The 27596-nt window shown below is 44.7% G+C and overlaps 1 protein-coding gene across 2 annotated transcripts; it reads right to left on the bottom strand.

Annotated features, from left to right (window-relative positions):
- Window positions 1-518: 518 nt before the first annotated feature.
- Window positions 519-25874, bottom strand: LOC147610400 (Major facilitator superfamily protein). Of its 2 annotated transcripts, none has more exons than XM_086786269.1 (10): window positions 25623-25874; window positions 25186-25349; window positions 24939-25002; window positions 24742-24855; window positions 2765-2809; window positions 2322-2563; window positions 2099-2189; window positions 1297-1409; window positions 1044-1170; window positions 519-871 (listed from the first exon to the last, which is right to left on the bottom strand). In XM_086786269.1, the coding sequence occupies exons 1-10, from the start codon at window positions 25785-25787 to the stop codon at window positions 704-706; spliced, it is 1293 nt and encodes a 430-aa protein (XP_086642395.1). In that variant the 5' UTR covers window positions 25788-25874; the 3' UTR covers window positions 519-703. The 2 variants fall into 2 exon arrangements, with proteins under 2 accessions (XP_086642395.1, XP_086642396.1); XM_086786270.1 differs by having other exon boundaries at window positions 1044-1167; window positions 25623-25873.
- Window positions 25875-27596: the final 1722 nt, after the last annotated feature.

The raw sequence follows: 27596 nt of genomic DNA, 5'->3' as shown, positions 1-27596 counted from the left end.
AGAGTTTTGGGAGTAATTATGATACTATCTCTAAGTATATAAAAAGACAAAATGGTAATGTGAGCAGAAGATTTTTGTCACTTCTTTCAATGGAATTAAGTGTTAATTATGCATGATCAAAGGGAGTGGTTTTCTTGCCATGATGTTACATGCTACATCATTCATCCACATTCTGCAGAATTTACGCTAACATTATCTACATGTACTTGGATTTTGCAAGTTGCAAAAGGCATGTGCATTGTTCAACATGTTTTGTAATTTTCTAAGACATGATCTCATTCAATCTACATGATATATACATGTGTGTGTGTGTGTGTGTGTGTGTGTGTGTGTGTGTAACAAAAAATTCTATTAACCCCACAGCATGTCATTAAATTTAAAATGAACTCAAATCCTTATCAGAAGCATTGCAATTTTATCCTCTCTTTTTTCTGTAAAATGCAAATAAGAGACTGCGAAGTCTAATTCCTTGCTTCCCTCTAACAAGCTTTCGATGCTTCACAAAAAGCATGTGTAGATAGGGGAAAACAGATATAGGGTTATTAAGAAAAACTGTATACAATAATTATCAATTCCTTATACATGCACCCATCTTTAAAGGAAACCATGAAAAAGCATACCCCAATATCAATCCAAGAAAGGGTCCAATATACAAATTAATTTATTGAGCAAACACACTTGCTGATGGCATTGCTTCAAGAAACTATTTCCTAAGAAAAATGAAGCTTAGGATTGAAAAAAAAGCTAGAGAAATGGGCAATGCAATCAATAATACCATGAGTCTTAGCGAAAGGACAGTGGAGGAAGTGATGAAGAAAACAACTGATGTTGCCGCACTCTGCCAAATCTTCCATTGAGCAAATGCTGCCTCCTGATGGTAGACAAGAGGGTTAGCCTTTTAGCCACACTAGCAGGAGCACTAAGCAAGTTGCAGACAATAATAGAGTTGGCCCTTTGGCGAGCACTAAGCATTGTCTGAGCATTCTTTGCTAGCACTTTGATAATCATGAATATTTTGAAGATTAATCATTTCTACAACTTACGGTATCATTGGGATAAAGTATGCCCAGTAAAGCACTGATCTGGGTGTTGAAAGAAGCATCCCCTAGCCCCCATATAACAGCCAAACCAAAGAGGCTTACATAACCTTCCAGATTGCTTTCATAGCTGCTGAAAGAAAAGTAAAACCAAAATTAACATAATTGCTGCAGGATTATGCCACTTACATCTTGGTCTCGGCTTATGAAGCCCTGAACTGTAGACTTTAGCAAGCAAGAAAGGAAACGAATTCAATACCTTTGTTTCAAAACCAACCAAACAAGGACCAGAAGCTGTGCCACTGCTCCAAAAAAGATCCAGGCCGAAATTGATGATATTCCAGCCGAAAGCCGACCAGCTACCAATGAGCACTGCGTACCATTAGGGCCCAAATCATGATGAAGGTCAGCCAAAAAGCTTCAAGTAGAATCTGGGGTGGAACTTCTTTCAAACATCTTTTGCAGCACATGAACTGCTCTAGCCTTCAATAAGAACCCACAGAAGTTCAGCACACACTGATTTCTTGAAAAGAGAGCGAATCTAGATTCAAAACATAAAGTTCGCCCCTGCTAAGACTTGTTTCGTTTTACTAGGAACAATGCACCTAATCACTTTTAAGGAGTTGGGAGCTACCACCAATGGTTACATATTACACATTCACTAGAAATGTATCACCCTTTTATTCCAAAAGGGCTCTTATTCCAATATCCCAAAATTCAATTATTTAGCCCTTTTATTCCAAAAGGGCTCTTAATTTAATATCCCAAAGGCTCTTGATATGAAGGGGATCCCCAGGGGTGTGGGTGTGGACGTGGACGCAATTAAGGCAGCTGCAAAACTCAGCAATTGATTGCGTTACTTATTTTTTATGACCTATATGATTGAACAGAGTGCTGGCATGAGATCAACATGTTTCTCACCACTTTCTGGAAGGATCCGAATCACCTTGATCAAGGTGGCTAGTTTACAATGTTATTAACCCCAAATAGGCATTTCTATAGTGAGCCAACAAAGCTTAAAAACAGTAAAAGCTTTAGAGTAGAAAAGAAAACTCCCTTACTCCAGCATCTGCGACACCAAATGCAGCCATTACACCACCAATTAAAGATATGCCAAGCGCCGGTGTGACAATGTACTCTGTAAAATCTCCCCTGCATCACTCACTAGTCTCAAGTCAGCAATCTCACATAGTAACACAGTTTTTTTAAATCCTTGCAGAGTATGTAGAAAGATTTACATGGGCAATCATCCCCTTATATCCAGTTTACCAATAATGCACATACCATATAAAAGCCTGCTGCAAGCCGCTGTACACAAGCAGAGGTAACAGCAAGAGCATCTTCTTGTCCAAGAGCAAACCAAAGGTTGCATACATGAAATCACCAAAGGAGGGTGCTTTTTTTGAGGCATGGGCCTGTGGTCTCAAGAAGAAGGCCAGACTCGTACCAACTGACATGCAACCTAAAAATGTAAGAAGCAGAGGCCAAGTCGTTGATGACGATTCTTTGGAAGTGGCACTAGCACCCTGACAAAGAACTTCAATTTTTTTAAAAGGAGACAAACTGACAGCAGCTGTGGCACTAGCACCCTGACAAAGAACTTCAATTTTTTTTAAAGGAGACAAACTGACAGCAGCTGTAGATGCTTAGAAGCTATCACAGAGAGATTAACAGTGCCCTTCTGTGTTTGCAATGGTGGAGAAAAAACACCTTCAATGTCTACCTACCTTTCCAGATTGTAGAACAATCAAAGATAGCAAGTTCCCAAGCACCTGAAACAAATAGCAAAATAGATTAGCTAGATTGCTACAAGTTTCTTGATTAAAAAATGATGAGATGAGAGAACCCAACCAACCATTGCTGAGAGGAGTGCAAGATGAAGTATGGGCATGATAAAGTAATTTTAGGATGCACTTGCACATTGGGCATGGGCCTAGGCACATGAAGCATAGGGATATTTACACATGTTTGGGACTATAAAAGGCACAAGTCTTATGTATTTGGCATTGTATGACCTTTTCAGCATATTATACATTGTTTCCTTTCTTGGAGCTTATGGCCCAAGCTTTCATGGCTGATTCACAAACTTCCCATATTTAGGTGGCTACTCTCAATGATGAGTAGATACATGTGTGTTCCATGTAAAATAAGTGCAATTTCTTAATCTTTGAATAGATCCCTTTCTTGCATTGATATCAGAGCTTTGCTTAGATCCTTGCTTAGGGAGTGATTAGTGCTTAATCATTTTCAGATTAGGTTTTACACAGTTTTTAGATTTGCTTTGATCTTTGTTTACAATGGATTAGCAATGAGATTAATGTTAATCATTTCCAAGTATATGCTAATCACAGTTTTCAAAACTCTAATCTGCACAGTTTCTTGATTATCTTTTTGATTAGAGTTTCTTTTACCATAATCTTTGATTAAACCTTAATTTTGTCACTTTATAGACCCTAATTTATGCACAGTATTACAACAAACCCTAGAACCAACATTTTCTTGAAAATCTTTAGGGATTTCTTGTTCTAATAAGGGATTTGTCAAATCTTGATGGAGAGACCAAGAAAACTAATTGTTGTGGAAGTCTTTTAAGTGCTAATTGCAAATCTTGATCAAGAAAGTGTGCAAAGTTGAAGTTCTTGTGCAAAATCAGCACACAGCAAGAGATTGGAGTGCAAGTATTTAAGTTATTGTTCAATCTTTCATCCTTTCTGCAGTTCTTGCTGATTTTCTTAAAGAAGCACAGAAAGGTTGAACAAATGACAAAATTGTTGGACAGCAAGCAATTTATGCAGAGATTAAGTAAGTTTGGGACTTAATCAAGGTGATTAGTGAGAAAATATGCAGCAGTTTAAAGATTGAGAGTTACCTAAACAGTTTCTTGATCAAGAAATGGTTAGTGCTAATCAATGTGATTACTAGTGTAGAGGAAGCCCCAGCCATCGCTAAGCATATACTGTCATCCACATGATTCAGGCTCTCAGATCGCAGATGATCCCAGCCTTCCAACGATCCAACAATCCGTTTGCACTCTCAGATCGCAGATGATCCTAGCTTTCCAACCATCCGACGATCCACTTAGGCTAGGGTTATGAGAGTGAAAAGGAAAGTTGAAACCAAGGTATAAGAGGTCTTTGGTGAAGGGCTAGAACTCTTTTGGTTACTTGTACGAGTGTCTTACACTCTTGAGTCGCTATGTTTATGCTCCAACGGAGGTATGCCATATAGACTCAGATGATGATGATGTATCACACACATGCACATGATGATATTGATACACATGCACATGGTGATGATATTGACACATGCACATGATGATGATGTATGTGGTATTGATGTGTGAGTTGGATCGTGTGGGCATGATCTCTGAGGCAGGCATGGCACCGCATTGTGCATGAGGATACCCTATTGTACCTACCTATCTTCCCAGGGATCATTTGGATGCATTAGTTAATCATGAGGATCTACTAGAGGACTGTGAACATTCGATTGATGATGCATTGGATGCCCATCAGCATGTGATTAGTGATGCATCCATTCGTGATACTTCACATGTGGGTTCATGGGATACCTATGAGCATATGTTGGACCATGAGGAGCATAGGCCTAAGTTTCTTGTGTTCGATGTGTTAGGCTACTCTTCTAGGGTGTTCACATGTGAAAGATGTTCATGATTCGACGTTACTCCTAGTTCTCATAGATTTCCTGGTAGCGATCGTGTGGATATAGTTCATGTGTTTGAGTAGTCAAGCATTGTACATGAGAGTAGTGATGAATTTGTTGAGGTGAGGCCTCAAAGGAGAGGCAAGATTATGCACATGGATCTTGAAAGCTTTGTATTTGATTTAGGTATTTTCTTAGATCCAGTGATTATGGAGGTTGACCTGTCAAGGGAGATCTGCCATATCGGGATACCTTGGATGCCGGATGCACACTATGGTCACGAGGATGGGTTTGCAAGCTCATCAACACTTGAAATGTAGCGGGTGCATTGCATCACCCAATGTTAACCACACTTGTTAACATCAGAAGATTTTCTGAATAGAAAATTGTTTTTTTTTTTTGCTAGTTCCTAATTGGGCCCCGCGGGGGGGGGGGGGGGGGGGGGGGGGGGGGAGAGGGGCACTGTGCCTTGGATACATGAACATGCTGGTGGTGCTTTGCGAGTTTTTTTTACAGAGCTTCCTCTCAAATACTTTGACGTGCACAACTGAATACGATGGGCGAATAAAGCGGCAAACCATGATAATGCACAACAGGGCCTTCTTTATAACTTTATGTGGTGAGAATCTTTAGCATCCAATTCAGAGAGTAGAGAGAGAGAGAGAGAGGAGAATGAGAATGAAGAAGATGACATGGTATTGGGTCCCAAATACCCACTGAAAGGCCCCTCCTGCAAGGAGGAGTATTTGCTTATATTATTCTTTGGATAATGTTGTACAATGCTTCAGTAAACAAGCGATATGAATGCCCACCACAAGTACGAGAAAGACCGTATGTCGGCTGAGTATCCACCATTCCAAGCTCTGCTGATGACTCTTCGGGCCACTGATGCAAGTCCAGATAGCTGAAGGACTGCACCTATGCTGGCTGAATGTTGAAGAGGTCCTTCACTGTCTGCCTGGAGATGAGGAGGATGTCTAACTGCTGCTTGTATTTGCTGAATACCTGAATGACTGAAAGGGACTGAAGCGCAAGATTTTATATGAGACTTGACTGCTGGTCGGCCAGTCAAACAGCTGTCGGCCAGATCATATTGGACAAAAAAATGCCAAACCTTGCATTCAATGCCAACGCTAACATTAAAAGTCAGGCTTAACATTTAATGCTGGCCGACTGGTTATATTCAATTATCTTTGCTGCCTGCTGAGTTGGCCGATTGCTGCCCATCAATATTTATCCTAAAAAAGTAGTATTTAATACTGAAAATTGCTGTGCATGTTCTGATTGGCTGCCCTGCTGCTGGCCGATAGGGATCTGCTGTCCCTACATGCTGTCGGCTGCCTCATCTAGAGGGTCAGGGCTGTCAATAGCCTTTGATCAAGCCCCTGACAGACTCACCAGCCATGGGCTGGCCTTTGGCTAGCCCAAGGACATGCCAACATGCCTTAGATGTTGTCTAATGCAAGACCTATTGCTAAGGCTGTCTATATGCACTATATGATGAATTCTCCAAGTGGGTTAAGAGGATTGACTCTGGACTGACCTCTAAGGCTCGGAGACTGACCTACATAGCTCGTGCCTGACTGTCCCTGGACTAAGGGCACACAAGGGGGTCACGGCATACAACAAATATTCCTATAAAAAGGTGCTACTTCTTGACAAATGTTGCACTGATGATCTAATGATCATGCCAGTGTGTCATTGTGTACCCCAGTGCAGGGTGCACGTGACATACATGTTTCTCTTGACGGCTATTTAAGCGTCACTATATTTGGTACATACACATATGCATACACAAATACTACACACACAGGTGATAGGTCAGTATTTGTTTCTCCAGAGGATTCAATCATTAGTGAATCATCTTCTTGAGATAACAAATCCAAGAACTTCTCAATTTCAACCATTTGTTCTTTTGAAGTCATGCTAGAAGAATCTTCATTTGTATCCACTGGAGTCATTGTGACAAGGTGCACGCCGAAGAGAACCAGGCGGAGGAGCAGAAGAAAGCTCACGTAATCCAGAGTCACGAACTGTCTGATAATACCAACCAGGTACAGATCTGCTCGAACTCGCCGGAGGAGGAGCAGGGTCATCATCATCTGACTGAGTATCCTCAGCTGGAGGTGTAACAGTAACAGCGGGAGCAGGAGGAGGAGGAGGAGGAGGAGGAGGAGGTGCAGGAAGAAGAAGCTCACCACCCCCCTCTGAAGATGTAGGAGTCTCGTCGAACACCACATCACGGCTCACAACAACTTTACCGGCCTGAGGATCATAAAGATGATATGCCTTGGACACACTGCTGTATCCGAGAAAAGTCATGCGCTGAGACTTCGAGTCCAACTTGGAGCGGTGCTCCTTAGGCACATGAACATATGCCGTACATCCAAATATCCGGAAATGAACAATGGAGGGCTTCTCACCATGGAAAGCCTCATATAGAGTTTTGTCGGGAAGAGCAGCAGTAGGAGACCTATTCTGAATGTAGACAACAGTGGAAGCCGCCTCAGCCCAGAAACGTCGAGGTAATGAAGAATGCTCAAGCATAGCACGGGCCATCTCCATAATGGTCCTATTCTTCCTCCCGGCAACTCCATTCTGTGATGGAGTATATGCTGTAGTAAGCTGTCTCTGAATGCCATGTGTCTTGCAATATTGCTGAAACTCCTGGGATGCGAACTCACCCCCTCCATCGGTCCTGAGAGCCTTGACCGAGTGACCGGTCTCTTTTTCCACCTCGGCTTTCCAATCACAGAAGTGATGAACAGTCTCATCCTTGGTCTTCAGAAGTGGGAGGGGTGGCATTGGCCGGTGTAACAAGCCAATCCCAGAGATCCACGCCACGCAAGGCCAATTTCACCTTCACCTTCCATAGGGTGTAGTTGGAGCCATCCAACTTGGCAGACTCAACAAACATATGAAGAGAAGTGGGAGCAGCCATCACAAAAGCTTGGGCTCAATCTCAAGAAATGCACAAACTCTGAAGAAAAGGTGTCCTCCACAGGTACCAAGAGTGCCACCAAAGCCTGCAACACCACAAGCCCCCTCTGCAAAGGGAAAGGGCCACTGGAGAGGAAAACGTAGCAGTGAACAAGTGCTGTCCTGTAGAAAACAGGCCCTTGATCAACAAGAGCCAGATGGCTGAATTGGTGAAGCCAATCTGAAGAAAAAACGACCAGCAGAGTGCTGTCCAAAAAACGCAGCAGCAAAAGCTATGGATCTGCAAGAAAACGCAGAGGAGAAGGTGCAGAAAACAGGGCTGAATCTGGGGCAGCAGAAAGGTTGCTAAACCGGGAGCGACGATACCATGAAAGAGTGCACAGAGCGGAAGCCGAGTGGCACTAGAATGTGCTGAACAGAGAGTGCAAGAGAGAGAGAGATATGGAGCAAACTATGCTGAATATACTGAACCAAAACAGTCCCAAGCAAGAGACACTGTTAGTCTCACAAGTGAGGGAGCAAAATATGTACAAGACTGAATGAGAAAAGAGAGGCCAGCACCCACTATATATAGTGGGGAAGTGCTAGCCGACTGGAGCTCATAAACAGGCCGACTGGAGCTGTTGGACATGGCCGACTGGAAAAATCCCAGAAAAATAGTAAAAAGGGGTGGCCAGCCCACAAGCAAGGGCCATACAAAAGGGGACCAAATGGGCACCATAAAAGAGCAGAAATTGGGGATGAAAGTGCTAACAAATTTTGGATCTCTATCTGATGTGATATCCATGGCAAACCACCAATGGGATACCAAAACCGAATGAATAAGCGAGCTATGTCCTCAGCTGTGGCTGTCTTCTTGCATGGAATGAGCATGTAAAACTTACTCAATCTGTCAACGATTGTCATACACCATGTTTCGAGATCCAGCTAGGGCAGGAAGAGTGCCTACAAAGTCGATACTAATGTCATGAAAGGGTCCCTCAGGAATAGGCAAAGACTTAAGTAACCTTGCCTGTTTTGTATGAGGAACTTTCACCTTTTAACATATCTGACATGATTGGACGTGTTGGTAGACATCCGTCGCATCTTAGGCCAATAGAATGGCCTCTCTAACTTCTCCAAGGTCCTGTTGATACCCCTATGACCCCCAACAAGAGAATCATGGGGGCATCGTGAAGAAGGTACTTTCATACTGTCCAAGTCTTTGCCTTGAATTTCCAGCACAGTGGACTCCTGCAATGTCTGAATAGTGCCCTTTTGACTAAGAGCATCGACAACGGGGTTATTTTTGCCTGGGACGTATTCAATCATTCCCCCAAATTGTTGGAACAATTGACTCTGCCTGGACTGTCTTTCACTCCATTGGGCACTCACTGGGCATGGTTTGCAACCATTTAAGTGCCTGGTGATCTGTCTTAATTGTGAAGTCTCTCCCGTAAAGGAAGTGCTTCCAATGCTCAAGAGCGGTCATCACCCCTAAGAGCTCTTTGTCATACACTGAATAATTCTTTTCGGCGTTATTCAATTTACGACTATAATAAGCCACTAGCCTTTCATCTTGCTGTAAAACAGTTGCAATGGCAAGGTTACGACATCGATAATCACCTCGAAAGGATCGTCCCATGATGCCAACTTCAAAACTGGTGACTCATTGGGCAACTTTCTTCATTGCCTGGAATGCCTCTAGAGCCTTGCCCATGACGGACACTTTTTGACAACAAGTCTTCACGCCCTTGAGCAAGTCAATGAGAGGTGCTGCAAGGTCAAAAAACTTGTCCATGTGGGTGCTATAGGCTTGACAAAGACCCACAAATGAACAAATTTCCTGGACTGTAGTGGGAACATCCCAACTGAGAATGGCATGTACCTTTTCAGGATCGAGGCTAATACCTAATGAACTGATATTGTCCTACAAGAGTTCTAAAACCTGTGCCACATTTCGCTTATCTGCTCTGCAGTCCCTAAGAAGATAAGAATGTCATCTAAGAAGACGAAGACACAATTGTCAATGAGATCCCGAAAAACCCAAGACATCATTTTGTTGAACATCGCTGGTGCGTTGGTGAAGCCAAAGGGTATTACCACAAATTTGTAGTGGCCGCGCTCGGTCCTAAAGGCGGTTTTTGGAATGTCGGCCTCAAAGATCCGAACCTAATGGTAGCCACTCTTAAGATCTATCTTAGAGAAAAAATTTGCGCCATTGAGTTGTTCTAGGATGTACTCTATTCTGGGCATGGAAAATCTATTCTTAACTGTTAGCTTATTGATTGTCATGTAATCCACACATAAACGTGTGGACTTACCCTTCTTTTGGACAAACAGAATGGGAGCGGCAAAAGCCGAGAAAGGCGGTAGGGGAACTTGCTTGGAGATTCTGAACCAGGAACCAACTCTATGCGATGGTCCTCAGGTCTACTCGGTGGGAGATTGGGTAAGAGGTCGTCTCATAGCATGATGTTGCTGTATTGAGACAAAAGACCAACCATCCACAACTCCCCTACGGGTGCTATTTGAAATGCATAAGACTGAGAGCGGACATATAGTAACGCACACTCTGCTCCTTTTCTGATGGCTCATTGGGCCTAAATGTGGAAAATGAGTGGAATTCCACGAATGCTCCGATCCCCACGAATCATGAGGGACTCAAGAAAAGCTTCAACGATAGTGAAAGTGTCCTACCTCCAATCAGGAATGGATGTGTACTATCTAAACCACTGGATCCCAAGGATCATGCCACACCCTAAAAGAAAGGAGACGATAAAATCCCGCTGGAATGTGGCCCTCTGAACTTGAAACTCAAACTATTGAGCTTTATGAGTAATGTGTGTACGTAGACAAGGGGTAAACCCGTCCACATCTAGATGATAAGGAACCAAGGTACAGCTCATCTTGTTGGCCAACTGCTTAGAGATGGCATTCTCAAAACTTCCCATTTTCTCTGGGAAAAAGATCCTTCAATTAGTTAAAGAAAAAACAGTTGCAAAGGGCTAAGTACAGCCACGACAGGTTAAATACAGCCTCACCTCATATAAGGGGGGAGACAAATGATCAAAGGGAAAGATATGCTTCTCCTCCGGCTGGCCTCACTTTGAGGAGAAGGCTATCTCATATAGGGGGAGGAGGGGGGGAACAACCATACAGGTGGTCTGTAATGCCAAATGGGGTCACTGCCTCTATCTGTGAGGAAAGGGCCAGGCCTCCAAAGTCTCAAGAAGGCTTCCGCCGCTTCCGCATGCGGTTAGAACCTCCCTACAGCACTGACCGTGGAGGGTGTAAATGATATCGAGCCATATGCTCCTGATGGTCTCAGCAACCGTGGCTACGGATACACATTCGGCTTTAGCGCTTCATTCACCCAGTCTATTCCGTCAAAACTTACTTTGTAGTACGAACCAACCGGCGGAGTGTGGATGACCTCGCTACATCTAGCACGCCAGATGTGCCAAGCTTCTATGCTACTACAAATCTCCCATCGTTGGCATGAGCCTGGTCGCCAGACACCTACCGGTGGGGCTCACTAGTACTTCTACAATACGATGGTGGGAGACTTGAAGGGCTAGTCCTCGGCGGGCCAAGCGACAGTACCCCAAGTGATGATCCGGATCGATGCCTTGTCCATAGCAAAGATGCTCACCACCCTCCTTGGAAATCAAATGTATCAAGCCCTCTGTGAGCCTCTCTGGCATGGCACTTGTGAGCATAATCTCATTGAAGGCAGTGCAAAGGCCACCTTCCATGAGGTCCCAATGGCAAAGAAAGAAAGAAACAGGAAGCCCATCCGCCCTCGGGCGTTTGCCCCTGGGTAATGCCTTCACCGTCTCCACCAGCTCCTCTGAAGTGAAAGGGGTCAATAAGAAAGACCGAAGGGAGGGGGGAACCACCTCTCTCGTGTGCCTCCAGACTCTCTCACGCGCATCCATCACCTGGGGGGATAATGGGGCCCCAGTGAGAAAAGATCGGAAGAAATCCGCGGGCAATGGCTCTCACATGCGGGGGATCAGAAACAATAGCTCCATCCTAGCCACGCAGCCTACGAATACTCTCTCCTCCTATGTGGGCCAGCTATCTCTAAGAAGTCTCTAGTAACTCTGTTACCGGCCTGAGTCTAGAATGAAGCCCTGGCATGGTATCTAAACACCATGTGACGACTGCTATCATGATCAAGGACACGATCACTCGTCATTGTTACCAAATTGTTGATTCAACGATCCTGATTTCGATTTATAGAAGAAGATCGACGAAAATTTTGATGCTGAAAATATTAAGACTTCAAAAACTCTTGTGGACCAAAGAGGAGTTGTTAGTATAGAAAGATTTCCCTTTATTGAAGGATCTCTGATTCGGAGAACTAAGATCCATAACTCGCTCTGCATAGCGGATAGCCAAGGCTAAGGTGGAAGGATCCCGAGATGAAAGCATGAAGCTCTTCATTGAGAAAATCCGCATTGGCAAGTATAGCGCGTTCAAATTTAACCCACGTTGCAACATCTTTGCCTATCACGAATCCGTATATGCCACCAAACGAAGGCACTGTCTTTAAGCAAGGATGTAGCTGTGGCAACTTTCTTTGACTCCGAGAGTTCCACGGCATCAAAATAGAGATTCATCTTATGAAGCCTTTATTCCAAAGTTTGACAATTCCGGTGAGACCATTATAATATTCTCGAGCTTAATGCCTAGCTTCTTAGTGTGGCTTTTTGTTTTTCAAGCCAGGGTCAGAGACGTGCGGGCTTCTTAGTGTGGCTTGCTTTCAATAATTGATAAAGAGCTTTTAAATCATCACCTTGTACTTCAAAAGGAACATGATAAAAGTTTTCAATGCTAGATAATGCTATTGTAGATGCTCGTGTGCCATGAGCAAGTGCCATCAACTCCTCATACAACATGGCATATATGTCGCGCTCCTTCGTGAGGAATCTCTGGGACATCTTTCATCTTCTCAATGTTGATTTTATCAGCATTGACCTAACGAGGCTCTATTGGATTGCCCGACTGCTCAATTAGGCGGAGATTGCAATGGCAATACACCAACCGCTCCAACTGAGCAGTAGAACCTGTTCCTCTTCTTTGTATGGAAGAGGGCCCATGTGCTCCAGTTCCTCTCAGTAGGACCCGAACTGCAACCCTTTGAGAGCACTCCAATGGCAAGGCGTTTCTGCCATTAAAATACAGAAACTTTGTAAGTACAGGGTACTAAAGTCTAAGTATAATCATCATTGATCAATGTATTATGTAAATAACAGACTTGTCTTTTAGAGTTGTATTCACCAAGTGAGGGCTACTGATCCCATACTTCTCCCACCATGAGACTGGCTGAAGCTCTCTCTCTCGCATGCATGCAGTCTGTCTACCAAATGCGTGGCTGGCATTCTGATACACTAGCCGCTCATCCTCCAAGCGTCTCATGAGCTCCACGTCTCCTCTTGTCCATTTCTAAATGTAATCTTGCCATCCATCTTCCAACTTTTCATTAATATATTGGGCATCACTATGCCAGAGAGGGTGCAATATGTGGGCAACCTCATGGATTGGTCTATGGAACCAATCCCACCGGTCATTCCAAACGCGTTGAATGTCCTCAACCCTGAAAATTAGCCATGAATGATCAAAGCTATTAGCTCACTCCTACATGCTATGATAGATCATAGTACGATACAACTTACAAGTTACAACAAGAAGGCAACCAGTTGGAGGTTTAGTACCTCTCATCTGTCAAGAGAGTGCATCGGTTAAGAGCCTCTCCAATCCGGTCCATGAGCTCATACAAGGGTCCAAGAGTGCTACCCTCCATGTCAGTGATGCGAAGAACACTATAGATTGGTTGAAGAGCTCTCAATAAAGCCTCTGCCTCCTTCCACCAATCTTCTTGCATCACTCTGCGTGCAAAAGCAATTGCCTTCGGGTGCTCATGGTCCTCCCAGCTCATGCACTCTCGACTAACCACTGTGCGCATGAGTCCCTGTCGGACTCTCACTACCCTCTCAACCACAATGAACATATATGCAAACCTGGTTTGTAAGGGCTTCAAAAGCTCAAGGTCACTATTGGCACGAAACCTTGCCAAGACCTTGGGCCTCTTGGTAACAAACTTCACCAAGCTACGCGCAATGTCAAAGATGTCAGCAATCCACCTAATCTTGGCAAGATCTTCAATGAGCAAGTCTAGGCAATGGGATGTTGGGGTAAAGGCGTTATGCCCACCCTTATAGTGTGTACAAGCCCATAAGTTATAGTACATAGTACACTTAGTACTTTTAATGTACTAAGTGCACTATGTGTACTAGTGCAATATACATGTGTGATAGGGGAGTCACACACTCATACTTAGTGAGTTGACTTATCCCCACAACTCTCTCTCTCTCTCTCTCTCCCTTGTTTCTCTGTGTATGTCTCCCACATGACCTAACCCTAATTATTCCTTCTCCCACATCAACTGGTATCAGAGCTTTGGTCACCAGGTTCTCCTCCCTCTTCTGCTCTACTGGCCGCCCCCCCCTTTTGTGCTGGTCGCCTGCTCTTGGGCCTTTTGATTCCTGGTCGCCCTGCTGATTCCTGGTCGCCCTGCTCCTTGCAGCACAAAAGGGGCTGGCCAACCAGCTGCCCACGCAGCCAGCCCACGTGGCTGCCCAGGCTACCCAATCATCAACTACTGGTCGTATGTAGCGCTGCTACTCGGTGAAGAGGCCAGAAGCGAACGCAAGGCAGCAATCAGGCGAGAGGTGGCAGCTCGTGCACGTACAAGGGCAGGCGTGTCAGGCGCCTACTGCAACTAGGCGGATACGTAAGCCGAGGTGTGCAAAAACGCTGGCCACCTAGGCGAGTGGCGCTAGGCGAAACTGAAGCGAAAGCGTAAAAGCCAGGCGTCGAGCGTGGAGCACTGGCGGGCGTTGAGCCATTGGCGAAGGCGTGTTAATCATCAGCGCGTGGCCCATACTAGTTGCCCAAAGCCGCCCTCGCTTCAGCCATCTGTTGCCCCCACTGACGTGCACCACCGTACGTGTTCGCTCGTTGAACTCTGTCGTGGCCGGTAATTCCAAAAGAAACGCAGAGAAGGGTCCTTCAAGACCGCTGGGCTGGAGTCGCAGAGCTGAATGAAAGCCTTCAGCTGCGCGATCTTGCCTGCATCCATCTTTAGGTCAGAGGAAGAGTAGCAGCAGCAGCAGCAGCACCTACTCGTCTGGAAACATAATAAAAAGCAATAGCTTTCTGCAGCAGCTAGGCCGGCACAGAAGTGCTCCCTCACCTGCATTAGAAGTGCCCCCTCACCTGCACAGAACAGAAGCAGCAATCATCAACCCTCTTTTCCTGCAACAGCCTGCAAATTGAAGAAAAATCAGAAATTACAAGGTATTTTCCTCAATTTTTTTTTTTGGGGATTTGCAATTGAGCAAGTACAATCAACAATTGAGCAGATACAGGTGTCGAATTGCTCAATTTTGAGCAAAATTGGCAAAATTGGGTGACATTGGTCACAATCAGGATCAATTTGCAGGAAATTGAATGTCGAAATTTGGGGCTTTTGATGTAATTGTGCAATTAAGCACTCATACATGCTGTATGATGTGAAAAATCGCACATTTGGGCAAAATTGCAGCAAATTGCAGTGCAAATCAAGGGGCTTTTGTGCCGATTGAGTTGATTTGCATGCAGGCAATCGCATTTGATGCTGTGGATAATGTGTTGATGCCTTACAAGCACTCAATGTGGCTGTAAATCCAGGGGCTTTCATGTATTTGATGTATATGTGGCCAGGGGGAAGCATCGTGAACACTCTGGATGCCTTCATGTGCGTCAATGTACCATGTATGATCAGCAATTGATCTTAAATCAAGGGGCTTTTCAAGTTCGTATGCTTGTTGAGCTTGGCAAAGCAGCAGGCAAGACATTTATGCCTTGAATCCTCAAAAAATCAGCTTGAAGTCAAGGGGCTTTTGCCCAATTTCTGTTCGGGACTGTTTTATGCAGAGTTCGGGACTGTAAAAGTCTGATTTTTACTCATTTGGACAGCCAGGAGAGCATTTATTGCTACTATACCTGCTGGTACAGATTTGGCACAGCTTTGTGCAAGTTTTGGCATGGCTGTACACTGTTTTGAGTGACCAAAAGGTTCAATTTCAGCTGCTGTACTTGCCGGTACAGGTTTGGTACATCATTGGTGAGCACTTGGTACTGCTGTACAGTACTTTGGAAGGGCAAAAGAGCACATTTGAGGTGCTGTCCAAAATCTGCAGCAACCAGATTTTGGTGTTTTCATCACATAAAGTGGGAGAAAAGTTGCATTTGTGCTTCCGCAGTGGGAGATAAAGCTTGGGAGAACAACTGTGAGCACTTTGTGTGCTTTTGGTGCAGTGTTTGCACATTTTGCAGGGAGTCAGGCATTGAGAGGTTGCATTTTGCTATGGCAACCACAGGTGAGAGCTCTTCATTGCTTCACATCAAGAAGCTTGAAGGCTCGCATAATTATGATATTTGGCAAACCCAGTGCTACAATGTGTTGCTCCAAAAAAAGCAGCACAAGCCTATCAAAGAAAGGGGCGTGATGCCCGCTTCTCTTACTGCTGAAGAGTGGGAAGATATGGATGAGCTGGCAAGATCTACTATCATGTTGTCTGTGCAGACTCATTACTTTTCAGCATTCGTGAAGAGAAGACAGCTTGGGGAATGTGGCAGAGATTGCAGGACTTGTATGCCCAACAAAGTGCCTCAAGCAAAGTGTATTGGTTGAAGAAACTCATAGGTCTTCAGATGAAGGAAGGGGCGTCTATGATAGCCCATTTAAATGAGTTTAATGGTATTGTCAGCCAGGTCATTAATCAAAAGTTGGCAATGGACGATGAGTTCAAAGCCACTTTTCTGTTATGCACTTTGCCAGAGAGTTGGGATACATTCAGGACAGCCACTAGCAATTCGCATGCTATGCTGTCATATGCAGATGTTGAGGGTGCTCTTCTTCAAGAAGAGATGAACAGGAAAAACAACTCTGTTGGCAAGTCCAATGCAATGAATGCACGTGGGAGATCCCAGCAAAGGGGGAAAAGCCAAGAAAGGGGAAGGAGCAAGTCTCGCTCCAAAAAGGATTTGGAATGCCATTATTGTGGCAAGAAGGGACACATTAAAAAGCAATGCTACAAATGGAAAAATGATCAAAAGGAAAAGGGAAAAGGCAAGGACAAAGAGAAAGATGAAGCCAAAGATGTAAAGCCAAAGGGCAAAAGTGGAGTCAAGATTGAAGAAATCAATGTGTCACATGCAGGTGGCAGTGAGGATGAGGTCCTCTTTACGTCTTCACTTGATGCCCATTCACTTCTTACAGGTGGTCATGGTATGCACTCATGGATCATTGATTCAGGTGCCTCCTTTCATGTCACAGGTTGCAGAGACTTGTTTGTCAGGTATACTGCTGGCAATGAAGGAGTGGTTTATTTGGGTGATAACCATGCATGCAAGATTCTTGGCAGAGGTGATGTGAGGCTTGTGTTTTCAGATGACTCACAGCTTATGCTCCATGATGTCAGGCATGTGCCTGAGATCAAGAAGAATCTGCTTTCTACTGGACAGCTTGATGATGCTGATTATGTTACCACATTTAGTAGTGGAAAGTGGAAAATTAGTAAGGGCTCACTGGTTGTTGCCAGAGGCTCTAAGGTGGACGCTCTTTACTTTATGCATGCAGGTGTTTGTCACCATGCTAATGTAAATGCAACCGAGCTGCCGGAAATTTCTATGTGGCATAGCCGGTTGGGACACATGAGTGTCAAAGGAATGGAGCAATTGTCTCGTTTGGGTTACTTGCCTTCTCTAAAGTTTTCAAGTTTTCAGTTTTGTGAGCATTGTATATATGGTAGGCAACTACAGTGCCCCCACAAGAAAGCTCTTGGACAGAAAGATGCTCAGTTAGAGCTTGTGCATACAGATGTATGTGAGATGCCTCAGCTTTCTTTGGGAGGGGCAAAATATTTTGTGTCTTTTATAGATGATGCCACACGCAAGGTGTGGGTTTATCCTCTTCGTTTGAAGAGTGATACATTCTCAGTGTTTGAGAAGTTTGTTGCTCTTGTTGAGAATCAAACTGGCAAAACACTGAAGGCTTTGCGTTCCGACAATGGGGGAGAGTATATGTCCAAACAGTTTCAGGACTTTTGTGATGCTAAAGGCATCAAGAGGGAGCTCTCTACTCCTTATGATCCTCCACAAAACGGGACAGCAGAGAGGATGAACAGGACCATTCAGGAGAAGGTCCGTTCTATGTTGTCACATGCTGCATTACCTCATGGTTTTTGGGCTGAAGCTATTATGACAGCCGTTCACCTTATAAACAGGTCACCTAACACGAGGCTTGGTGGGAAAGTGCCAGAAGAAGTATGGACAGGGAAGCCTCCGTCATACAAGCACTTGAGAGTGTTTGGTTGCGTTGCGTACGTGCACATACACAGGGAAATGCGCACCAAACTTGATCCTAAGTCTCACAAATGCATATTCCTAGGATATGGTGACAGAGGTGAAATGGGGTATAGACTTTGGGATCCCATGAATAGAAAGATCATACGCAGCAATGATGTCATTTTTGATGAAACATGCATGTATAAGGAGCCTGCAAGGCAACAGGAGCCTGGCAGAGTCATCTTTGATGATGATGGACATCATGGACAACAACAAAGGGCTGTAAATCAGCCATTACAGCAGGAAAACCAGCCCTTAAATGGTGCTGAAAATGGTCCAAATGGACAGCCAGATATGGCAGAAGATATCCCTATGGATATACCACAGTTGGAGGAGATACCGGGCATGATATTTCAGCCTTATGGCATGGAACAGGAGCCACCAATGGGTGATATGCAGGCTGGACAGCAACCTGCAAATGATGGTCATTGGGTACGGAGGTCCACAAGACCCTCCAGAGCCCCTGACAGGTTTGTTCCAGGGGTTGACTACTTGATGCTCACTGACTGTGGGGAGCCCTCATGTTATAAAGAGGCTTTACAAAGGGCAGACAAGGCTCTATGGGAGCGTGCCATGAAGTCAGAGATGGATTCTCTGCATAAAAATGGAACTTGGAAGTTGGTGCATTTACCTGCAGGCAAGAAGGTTTTGCCATGCAAATGGGTTTACAGGCTCAAAGTTGCACCAGATGCAAAGCCAAGATACAAAGCCAGGTTAGTGGCTAAGGGCTTCAAGCAGGAATATGGTGTGGACTTTGATGAGATCTTCTCTCCAGTGGTCAAAATGACCACACTTAGAGCTGTGTTGGCTTTGGTTGCGCATGATGATCTGGACTTGATCCAGATGGATGTGAAGACTGCTTTTCTTCACGGTGATCTCCATGAGGAGATATATATGCAGCAGCCAGAGGGTTATGCAGTAAGTGGAAAGGAGAAGCTTGTATGCAAGCTGAAAAAGAGTCTTTATGGGCTCAAACAGGCACCAAGGGAATGGTATCATAAATTTGATACATTCATGAAATCTCAGAAATTCAGGAGAAGTGACATAGATCACTGCTTGTACACCAAGAAAGCTTTGGATGGCAGTCTATTGATTCTCATTTTGTATGTTGATGATATGTTGATTGCCGGGAAATCTCGTAAAGAGATGGATGCCTTGAAGCAGAGGCTGCATGAAACCTTTGATATGAAGGATTTGGGTGATGCAAATCACATCTTGGGTATGCGGATACTTCGGGACAGAAATCAGCATGTGTTGTATTTGTCTCAGAAGGAATACATTGGCAAAGTTTTGCAGAGGTTCAATATGGACGGGGGGAAGAAGACTAGTACTCCTTTGCCTCCATATGTGAAACTCAGTACTATGGACAGCCCACAGTCAGATAGAGACAGGGCTGATATGGCCAAGATTCCGTATGCTTCAGCTTGTGGCAGTCTCATGTATGCCATGGTTGCTACTAGGCCGGACATTGCATTTGCAGTGGGAGTGGTTTCTAGATACATGGCCAACCCTGGCAAGAAGCATTGGGAAGCAGTGAAAGGTGTCATGAGATACCTGAAGGGCACACAGGATTTGTGCATTTGTTTTGGCAAACAGGATGCATTAGTGCATGGTTACACGGATTCGGATTATGCCGGTCATCCAGATAACCGGAAGTCTACTACCGGTTATGTGTTTACATTCACAGGAGGTGCTGTGTCATGGATATCCAGGATGCAGAAGTGCACTGCCTTATCTACTACAGAGGCTGAGTATATTGCAGCCACAGAGGCTTGCAAGGAGGCATTATGGCTATCTCGGTTAGTGGTTGATTTGGGTTATACAGGGGATATTCCATTGTTGCATTGTGACAGTCAGAGTGCCATTCAGTTGGCAAAGAACCCTGTTTTTCATGCAAAGACGAAGCATGTGGATGTGAAGTATCACTTCATCAGAGAGGTGATAGAGAACAAGCAAATTCAGCTTGTTAAGATTCACACGGATGACAACCCGGCTGATCTGTTGACAAAGAGTTTGCCTCCGGAGCGGTTTGCTCATTGCAGACACTTGATGGGCATTGGATGAGGCCAGTTTCAGCCTTGATATGGCCTTGTATATTATCATGTACTGATTCTTAGGGGGACATGACCCTTGGCATCTTCCAGAGTTTGGGCGTAGCCTTGGGAGTCTTAGCTTTCTCGATCGGATAGGCGGAGCACTGGCCCCAACCTCTCTCGGTTGGACAGGTTTTATGTTGATGAGTGGGCTTGCAGCCGTGGAGGCATGGTTGGTATTCTGGCAGGCACTACATTTTAAGATCATGCCCCAGGTATTCTTTCCCTAGAGGACCCATGGAGGCATGACAGACATGCGAGCTCTAGGATTCCAGACAGCCTCATTCGGGACCCAGAGATCTGCAGCCGGATTGAGCAGATATGGGCGGGACTGGACTTTTCCTTAGGCTCTACAGCGTGCACTTTGGATGATGGCCTTGGGGAGATCAATATTTTATTATAGGAGGCAGCCTAGAGTAGATTGGAGGGATTTCGGGAGCAGGAGAGGAGTCTGAGGAGGGGCCTAGCTTTTTTACAGCATCTTCAGGAGAGTTCCCCAGACAGCCCGTGGATTGAGAGTCAGATCGCTACCGCCCGCACGGAGATTCGGTCCATTGAGGAGAGGAGGGTGGAGTATAGATACCATGCCAGGGCTTCATTCTGGACTCAGGCCGGTGACAGAGTTACTAGAGACTTCTTAGAGATAGCTGGCCCACACAGGAGGAGAGACAGTATTCGCAGGCTGCGTGGCCAGGATGGAGCTATTGTTTCTGATCCCCCGCATGTGAGAGCCATCTCCCACAGAGATTCAGTCCATTGAGGAGAGGAGGGTGGAGTAGACAGCCCGTGGTTTGAGGGTTAGATCGCTACCGCCCGCACGAAGATTCGGTCCATTGAGGAGAGGAGGGTGGCTGATTTTTTCTTTTCCTTTACTTAAGGGCACTTTGCCTTTAAGTGGGAGGTTGTTGGGGTAAAGGCGTTATGCCCACCCTTATAGTGTGTACAAGCCCATAAGTTATAGTACATAGTACACTTAGTACTTTTAATGTACTAAGTGCACTATGTGTACTAGTGCAATATACATGTGTGATAGGGGAGTCACACACTCATACTTAGTGAGTTGACTTATCCCCACAACTCTCTCTCTCTCTCTCTCCCTTGTTTCTCTGGGTATGTCTCCCACATGACCTAACCCTAATTATTCCTTCTCCCACATCATGGGATGCACATGGAGTCCATACAATCTGCGGGAACTCATCCTCTAGCATCCATCCCATAGAGAGACAGTTGCTACCATTATCAGTGACCACTTGCACTATGTTTTGTGGGCCTATCTCCACGATAGCCTCGCGGAGGTGTGACCATATAAATGCTCCTGTCACCACTGTCCCAGGCATAGATGCATCAATGGCACGCAAAAACATAGTGCCCTTGCAAGAGGACACCAAAATATTGTACACATTCCTCTTGTGTATATCGGACCACCCGTCACATAACAATGTGCAACCATACTTGCTCCAAGTGGCTTTTAATGGCTCCATCTCCACCTCCACTGCTTGTTGCTCTCTTTTGAGCTCTTTAGTGCGCAAGGTCTCATAGGAGGGTCCCTCCCACTCACATCCAAGGCGGCTGATTGCCCTCGTGGCCTTTTTCCATCGTGGTGTGTGCACAATGTGAAAAGACAAAGCACATTGGATGAAAAGCCTAGTGAGTTCCCTAGTTGCATCTTTAATTGCATGCTTTTGCATGCTTGCTTGAATGCTTGCTCTCTTTAGAGAGGCTTTGGGTGTTGCGGGCAAAGGGGTTCGTGTTGCCGTGGGAGTGGAACTACCAGCACCCCCAAATCCTGCTTGGCTCTGTGCATCTTCCGCTGAACCCAACCGTGTTCTCTTTGATGCCTCACATGTATCCTCACTAACCCCAATATCCTCAAGCACAGGCCCATAACCGCATCCTGCCAGTTAGTTGCTGTCTTTTCCATTCTTGTAGCTCGGCTTTGATGTTTGCAGGCACAAGTTTGCATGCACCAATGCCTTCCCTGGTTAAACCTGTGAAATGGGCCTTAACACGGATTATGGACCCTCCTGAGCAAACCCTGCAAAAATTGCATTTCCACTTTTGTGTGCTTGAACCACCATATTAGATACGGGAGTGACATGGGCCCACATGGCATCCTTAGTGCGAGGCATCTTAACAAAAGCAGGGCTGGATTGGCACCCTAGCATGAAAACCCCCAAATTTCAAAATCTGTGTTTTTTACAAAATCGAAAAAAAAAAAGACACAAATCAGCACAACCAACCTGAGAGTTGGCGGACACAGAACCTCGCAAGTGCGGGAGGAGCTGGTAGGAGCTGATTTGTGGAAGGCAGGAGCTCCTTCAATCAATTTTCCAATCGCCTGTAGACGTTTTTTCGAAAAACGTGCTCTCTAGATAGAAAACGTTGAAAAACGTAGGTTTTCAGAGGCAACATGAAAGAAACGTGTTCCATTCCAATGAAACGTTTCGTTTCATTCAGATGGAATGAAACGCGTTTCATTGCAACACTGCCCACAACCCAAACTCGTTCGATTTATTCTGCTTGTCTCCATAGTTGTTGGCGTATGGTCATATGATACCGTACGGTACAGAAATTTACCACACCGTATGAAATTTTGGAATACAATATCGTAAAGTACGGGTTTTAAATTTACAGATCAATTTGAAAGGATAGAGAGCTTAGAGGTAACATGTTACAAGCCGAAATTCCATTAAAAATAAGTTACAAGCAAAAGTACAAAGCATAGTACTAAGGGCGGCTAGACCATAAAATCAATGCAATGCGCGCTAGACGCAAGTACAAAAAAATGGATAGGCAGATGGAGATGAGATGTTGGAGACGCCTGGTGACTCCGCTTGAATAGTTTTTGCCAAAATACCTACAAGTCCACTTACACGACTTGGACTTGGTGGCTTTCTCGAAAAATGGATATTGTGCAACTTGAAGGCTTCATTCACCTCCTTCACCATTGTGATAAGAAGAAGAGAAAAGATGGGCTTGCAGCTTGAGAGAGAGAGGGAGAGGCCCGAGGGAGACTCGAGAGAGGCTAAGCCTTAAGGCCCAAGGGAGATAGAGGGAGTGAGAAGGGGACTCGGGGCAGGGGGGGGGGAGAGAGAGAGAGAGAGAGAGAGAGAGAGAGAGAGAGAGAGAGAGAATGGCTATGGCTTGGGAAGAGAGAGAGGAGAGAGGGAGAGACAATGCTTGGAGACTTGGAGTTGGGCACCTTGCAAGTGCCAAGGCCCAAGAGAGGAGAGCTTGAGAGCAATGAGAGCTTGAGTTTGAGAGGCTAGAGCTACGAGAGCTTGAGCTTGAGAGCTTGAAACTTGTGATGGAGAGAAGGTTGGAGGAGAGCTTTTTAAAGGAAGGCCAAAGAGTCCAAGGCACCCACCCAAGGCCAAGGCCCAAAGCAAGCAAGCCCCGTAACAGCCATAAACAGCCAAAAACCACCATTTTTTTCACACAAAAAAAGGGGTCAAAAACGCCACCCGGGGGGGGGGGGGGGAGAGAGAGAGAGAGAGAGAGAAAAACCCACCAACAAAAACAGTCCACATGGTACCGTACCATACGACTGTGCCGTACGGCATACAACAACTATGCTTGCCTCTCATGGCGGTGGCTAGGACTACGCCATTGGTGTCCACCACCGTAGCAACTTTAACTACTCAACCACACAGTCTCTAATGATGTCCTCTAAGGCTCCTGCATCAAAGAGTACGGACACCGGATGTCCATGAAGCATCCCTCAACACATCACCATATCATGCTGACCGAGAACCACTATGATCCTCCCAGACCGGGTCAAGTGAAGAGCAATTGTGGTACTGGTGGAAGCAGGAGGGGGAGTAGATGGTACCAGTGTGGTAGTTACTGCTACGGCATATGATTTCGTACCGGTGTGGTAGATACTACTACAGCATATGATTTCTCCTTGCCCTTACCATTCTGCTTGCTCATGTTCTTTGAACAATCCCTTCCAACATGCTCGATGGAATCACAATAAAAGCACTAACCCAACAGCCATCTTGGTGCAACGCTCTTCAGAGGTGAGGTGAGTCACCAAGGCTCCCCTGCTTGCCTTGCTTGTCCTTATCGTCCTTGGGACTGGTTACCCTTTTCTTTACCTTTCTGCTGCCCTTTTGTAAAGCCAACCCAAGATTAGGTTTAGGACTTAGCCAGGCTTAGAAACTGTTAAGACCCGCCCAAGAGGCTCATGGGGCTGGGTGCTAATAATAGCCAAGACTAGACGCACCTTGGGCTCACTAATGATTGTTATGAGGAAACCTCACGATAGAGATGTCTACCAAGCAAGTTGGGCCTTAGGGCAAGAGTAGCTCTAGATGGGCAAGTGGTATGCGACACCAAGGCTTACTGCTGACCTGACCCACTGCAAGGGAACCTATGTGCATACCCTGTCAGATTCTATTGCAGCCATTGATCTCGAGCTCGATTTAGACTATCGTAACTCTCAAAGGGGTTCTCCAGTATGTGGTCCTGATATCAACCATGGATGGTATCTACACAAAATTAAATATTCTTCTCAACGATGACATCAACAATTTTTTGTGAAGAGATAAGAGGCATGAGTATACCTGATGTGAGGCAAAGACACCCCAGAACTCTCCGTTGAATTTGCCAATGGCACTTTCTTCATCCATTTTTGTTTCAGCTGCGTGGTTTTTGGCTGCACAAGTTATGTATGTGCCCTGCATGTCAAAAAGCACTTCTGAGAATTTCAATCTTGAGATTATGCTGAAGTTGTTTATGATCATTTAAGGGTAAAGATTACCTCTGCTACCCATAGCAAAGCAGCTGTAAATCCAAGAAATAACGAGGCTGGAATCATGGTGTACCTACATACACAAGTTGTCAAAACGTGTAGCATACCCTAACTCCACGGCAGAGCACAGGAGGGAGGTGGGAGGGGAGGGGGAGGGGGAGGGGGAGGAGGGGGTAACGTTTTGAGTGATGCAAACAGATTTTCCTCATTTGTTGCCATTATATAATTGTTTGAAGAGTTAAAGGGTGGAACTTACCAGCTTGGAAAGAGATTTGCAAGCATGAAAATCCAGTAACCAGAAAGCCCTAAGAGGATCCCATACTTTGAGCCCATCCATTTGACAGGAAAAGGAGCTCCAATAGAAAAGAGGGTGAGTGAAAGGTACAAGACGCCCAAGGATACAGAGCCGAGATCGTCGTCCTGGAAATGAATGAGTAATGTGAGATCAATAGGTAATGATTTTTTTGGCAAAGTATAGTATGTACATGGTTGGAGGAGGAGCCTGTGTGGGTGTTATGTATGTAAGTATAATGTTTATGTGTGCGTGTGTGTGTCACGTGTCACGTGCGTATTGTATATGAGTGTGGGCGCGCCAGTCACGTGCCAATTTACAAAAAAGGTTACCAAGGAGGGTTAAGGATTACAAATGCTGATTAGGGTTTTTCTGGGAGATCAGAAAGAAAGATTAATTACCGAGTTGAGACTGCTCTCTAGATTCTGCGTGGCTCCGTAGGCCAGAAAGACGAAGAGGAAACTGAGGCTGAGCAGATGGAGGTCCCTGAGGTGTCTGCTTCTGGCAGTGGGAGTGGTGGCGAGGGCGAGCAGAGGCTCTTCATCGGCGTCCGACTGATGATCCATGTCAAGACTCCACCATTGCGAGCGCACGCGACTCTATATATGTTGCGTGTCTTGAGGGTGTCTGAAAGATGTTGGCCCTTGGACGAGACTAAATACGCAATTTTTATTGGCCTGAGAGATCCTCTAATATTTGTTTACAAGCATCACATGTGGAATCTTACGCATGGGTCCACAAGCCTTTTAGGCCGGACGGAGGGCTGCAAGAAAACCTACCATTTGCACTTTAAAATATATATATTCTCAATTTTGAAAAATATGCGATTTTTTTTGTCTTGCGAGAGGAATATTTTAATTTTTAATTTTTTAGTGAGGAAAGGAACAGACCACATGCCATTTAGGCATGCGGGAGGAGGGGGCGGGTATTGAACCCAAGGCATGATCAGGGCAATAAGGTATATGATATGTGCAGGCAACATGTAGGCTATAGTGTTGGGAGTTTTGTGAAGCCCCTATCGTAAGAGATCAATTGCACTATGCTCGAGTGAGAGCTTGGTGAACCTAGGTGCTACAGATGATGGAAAGAGAGCTTGGAGAGTGAATTGGTTGCATGGGAGGTGCAAGAGATGTCCATGGATGTAGCCATGTGATTGGGCGCTTATGACCACCACGATGTTGAGAGTGTTGGGAAGTAGCATTTATATAAAAAGCTTAGGAGCTATATTTGAAGCAATATCTATTACTAACAATGGCTTCTCGATCAAGATTAGGTTTGTTTGCTAAAAATACCTTCTTAGTGGGAATACTCATTTAAATTAACTAGATTAAAATTTGTATTTCATCATACCACCCATACTAATGGGAATATTTCTTTAAATTAATTAGATTAAGAAATGTATTTTATCATACCACCCATAATGGGTTAAATGCTTTCAAAACATTGCATGGGCATGGGTCCACTGGTAGAAAGGTTGCCATATTAACACTTGACTAAAGCCTATCTGTTGCACAAACCCTTTTGTTTTTTTATAATTATATTATCTATTTATGAACACATACCTTGTTAATTTGTTATAATTATATTATATATTTATGAACTATTAAAGATGTTGGGAATGGAACAATCGCCCACTTCTAACATAAGTGTCTGAACAAATATTAAACAACACTAAAGGAAATAGTAAAAATGCATAATTATAGTCTTTTCTTTGCCTTTAAATCGAGAGAGAGAGAGAGAGAGGGGGGGGGGGGGATGAGGAGGGACGAGGAGGGAGAGGGAGTGGGAGACGGAGAGATTGTTCGCTTGTTTTTTCATTACCCATATTTTTAAATTCTCTTTAAGAGCGTGAGATCCTTGCCTTTCTCTCTCCTTTGTGTGTGTGTGTGTGTGTGTGTGTGTGTGTGTGTGTGTGTGTGTGTGAGAGAGAGAGAGAGAGAGAGAGAGAGAGAGAGAGAGAGAAGAAGAGTTATAAATTTATCATATGAATTTTTATCCAAAAAAGAGAATAAATGTGAGAAAAAAGGTTAAAGGAAAAGGAAGATAAAAAATGCTTCAATTAGACCGAGTCTTACAAAGGTAAGCCAACAAACTTTAAAAAGTGTTTGTATAAGTGCCCATCTTCTTGACTGGAGAGAAATAGAGGGAAGAAGGGGAAAAAGAGAAAAGGGGATCAAGGAGAGAGAGAGAGAGAGAGAGAGAGGAATACATTTTCATCCTAATTCTTTTTTAATGATAGCTAGGGTAAAAATGAGAACGGTCATTATAACATGCCTTTTACAAAGGCAAGCCAACAAGAATATAATATATTTTATTACAGACATAGATATTATGCTCAATATTTTAAATAAAATATATGAATATATATTTATAAT

The sequence above is a fragment of the Cibotium barometz genome, chromosome 49 (assembly GCF_041138505.1).
Source record: "Cibotium barometz isolate CiBa-2024 chromosome 49, ASM4113850v1, whole genome shotgun sequence".
NCBI classification, from domain to species: domain Eukaryota; kingdom Viridiplantae; phylum Streptophyta; class Polypodiopsida; order Cyatheales; family Cibotiaceae; genus Cibotium; species Cibotium barometz.
The sequence above is the reverse complement of the archived record's forward strand: the minus strand, read 5'-3'. Positions and strand labels throughout refer to the sequence as shown.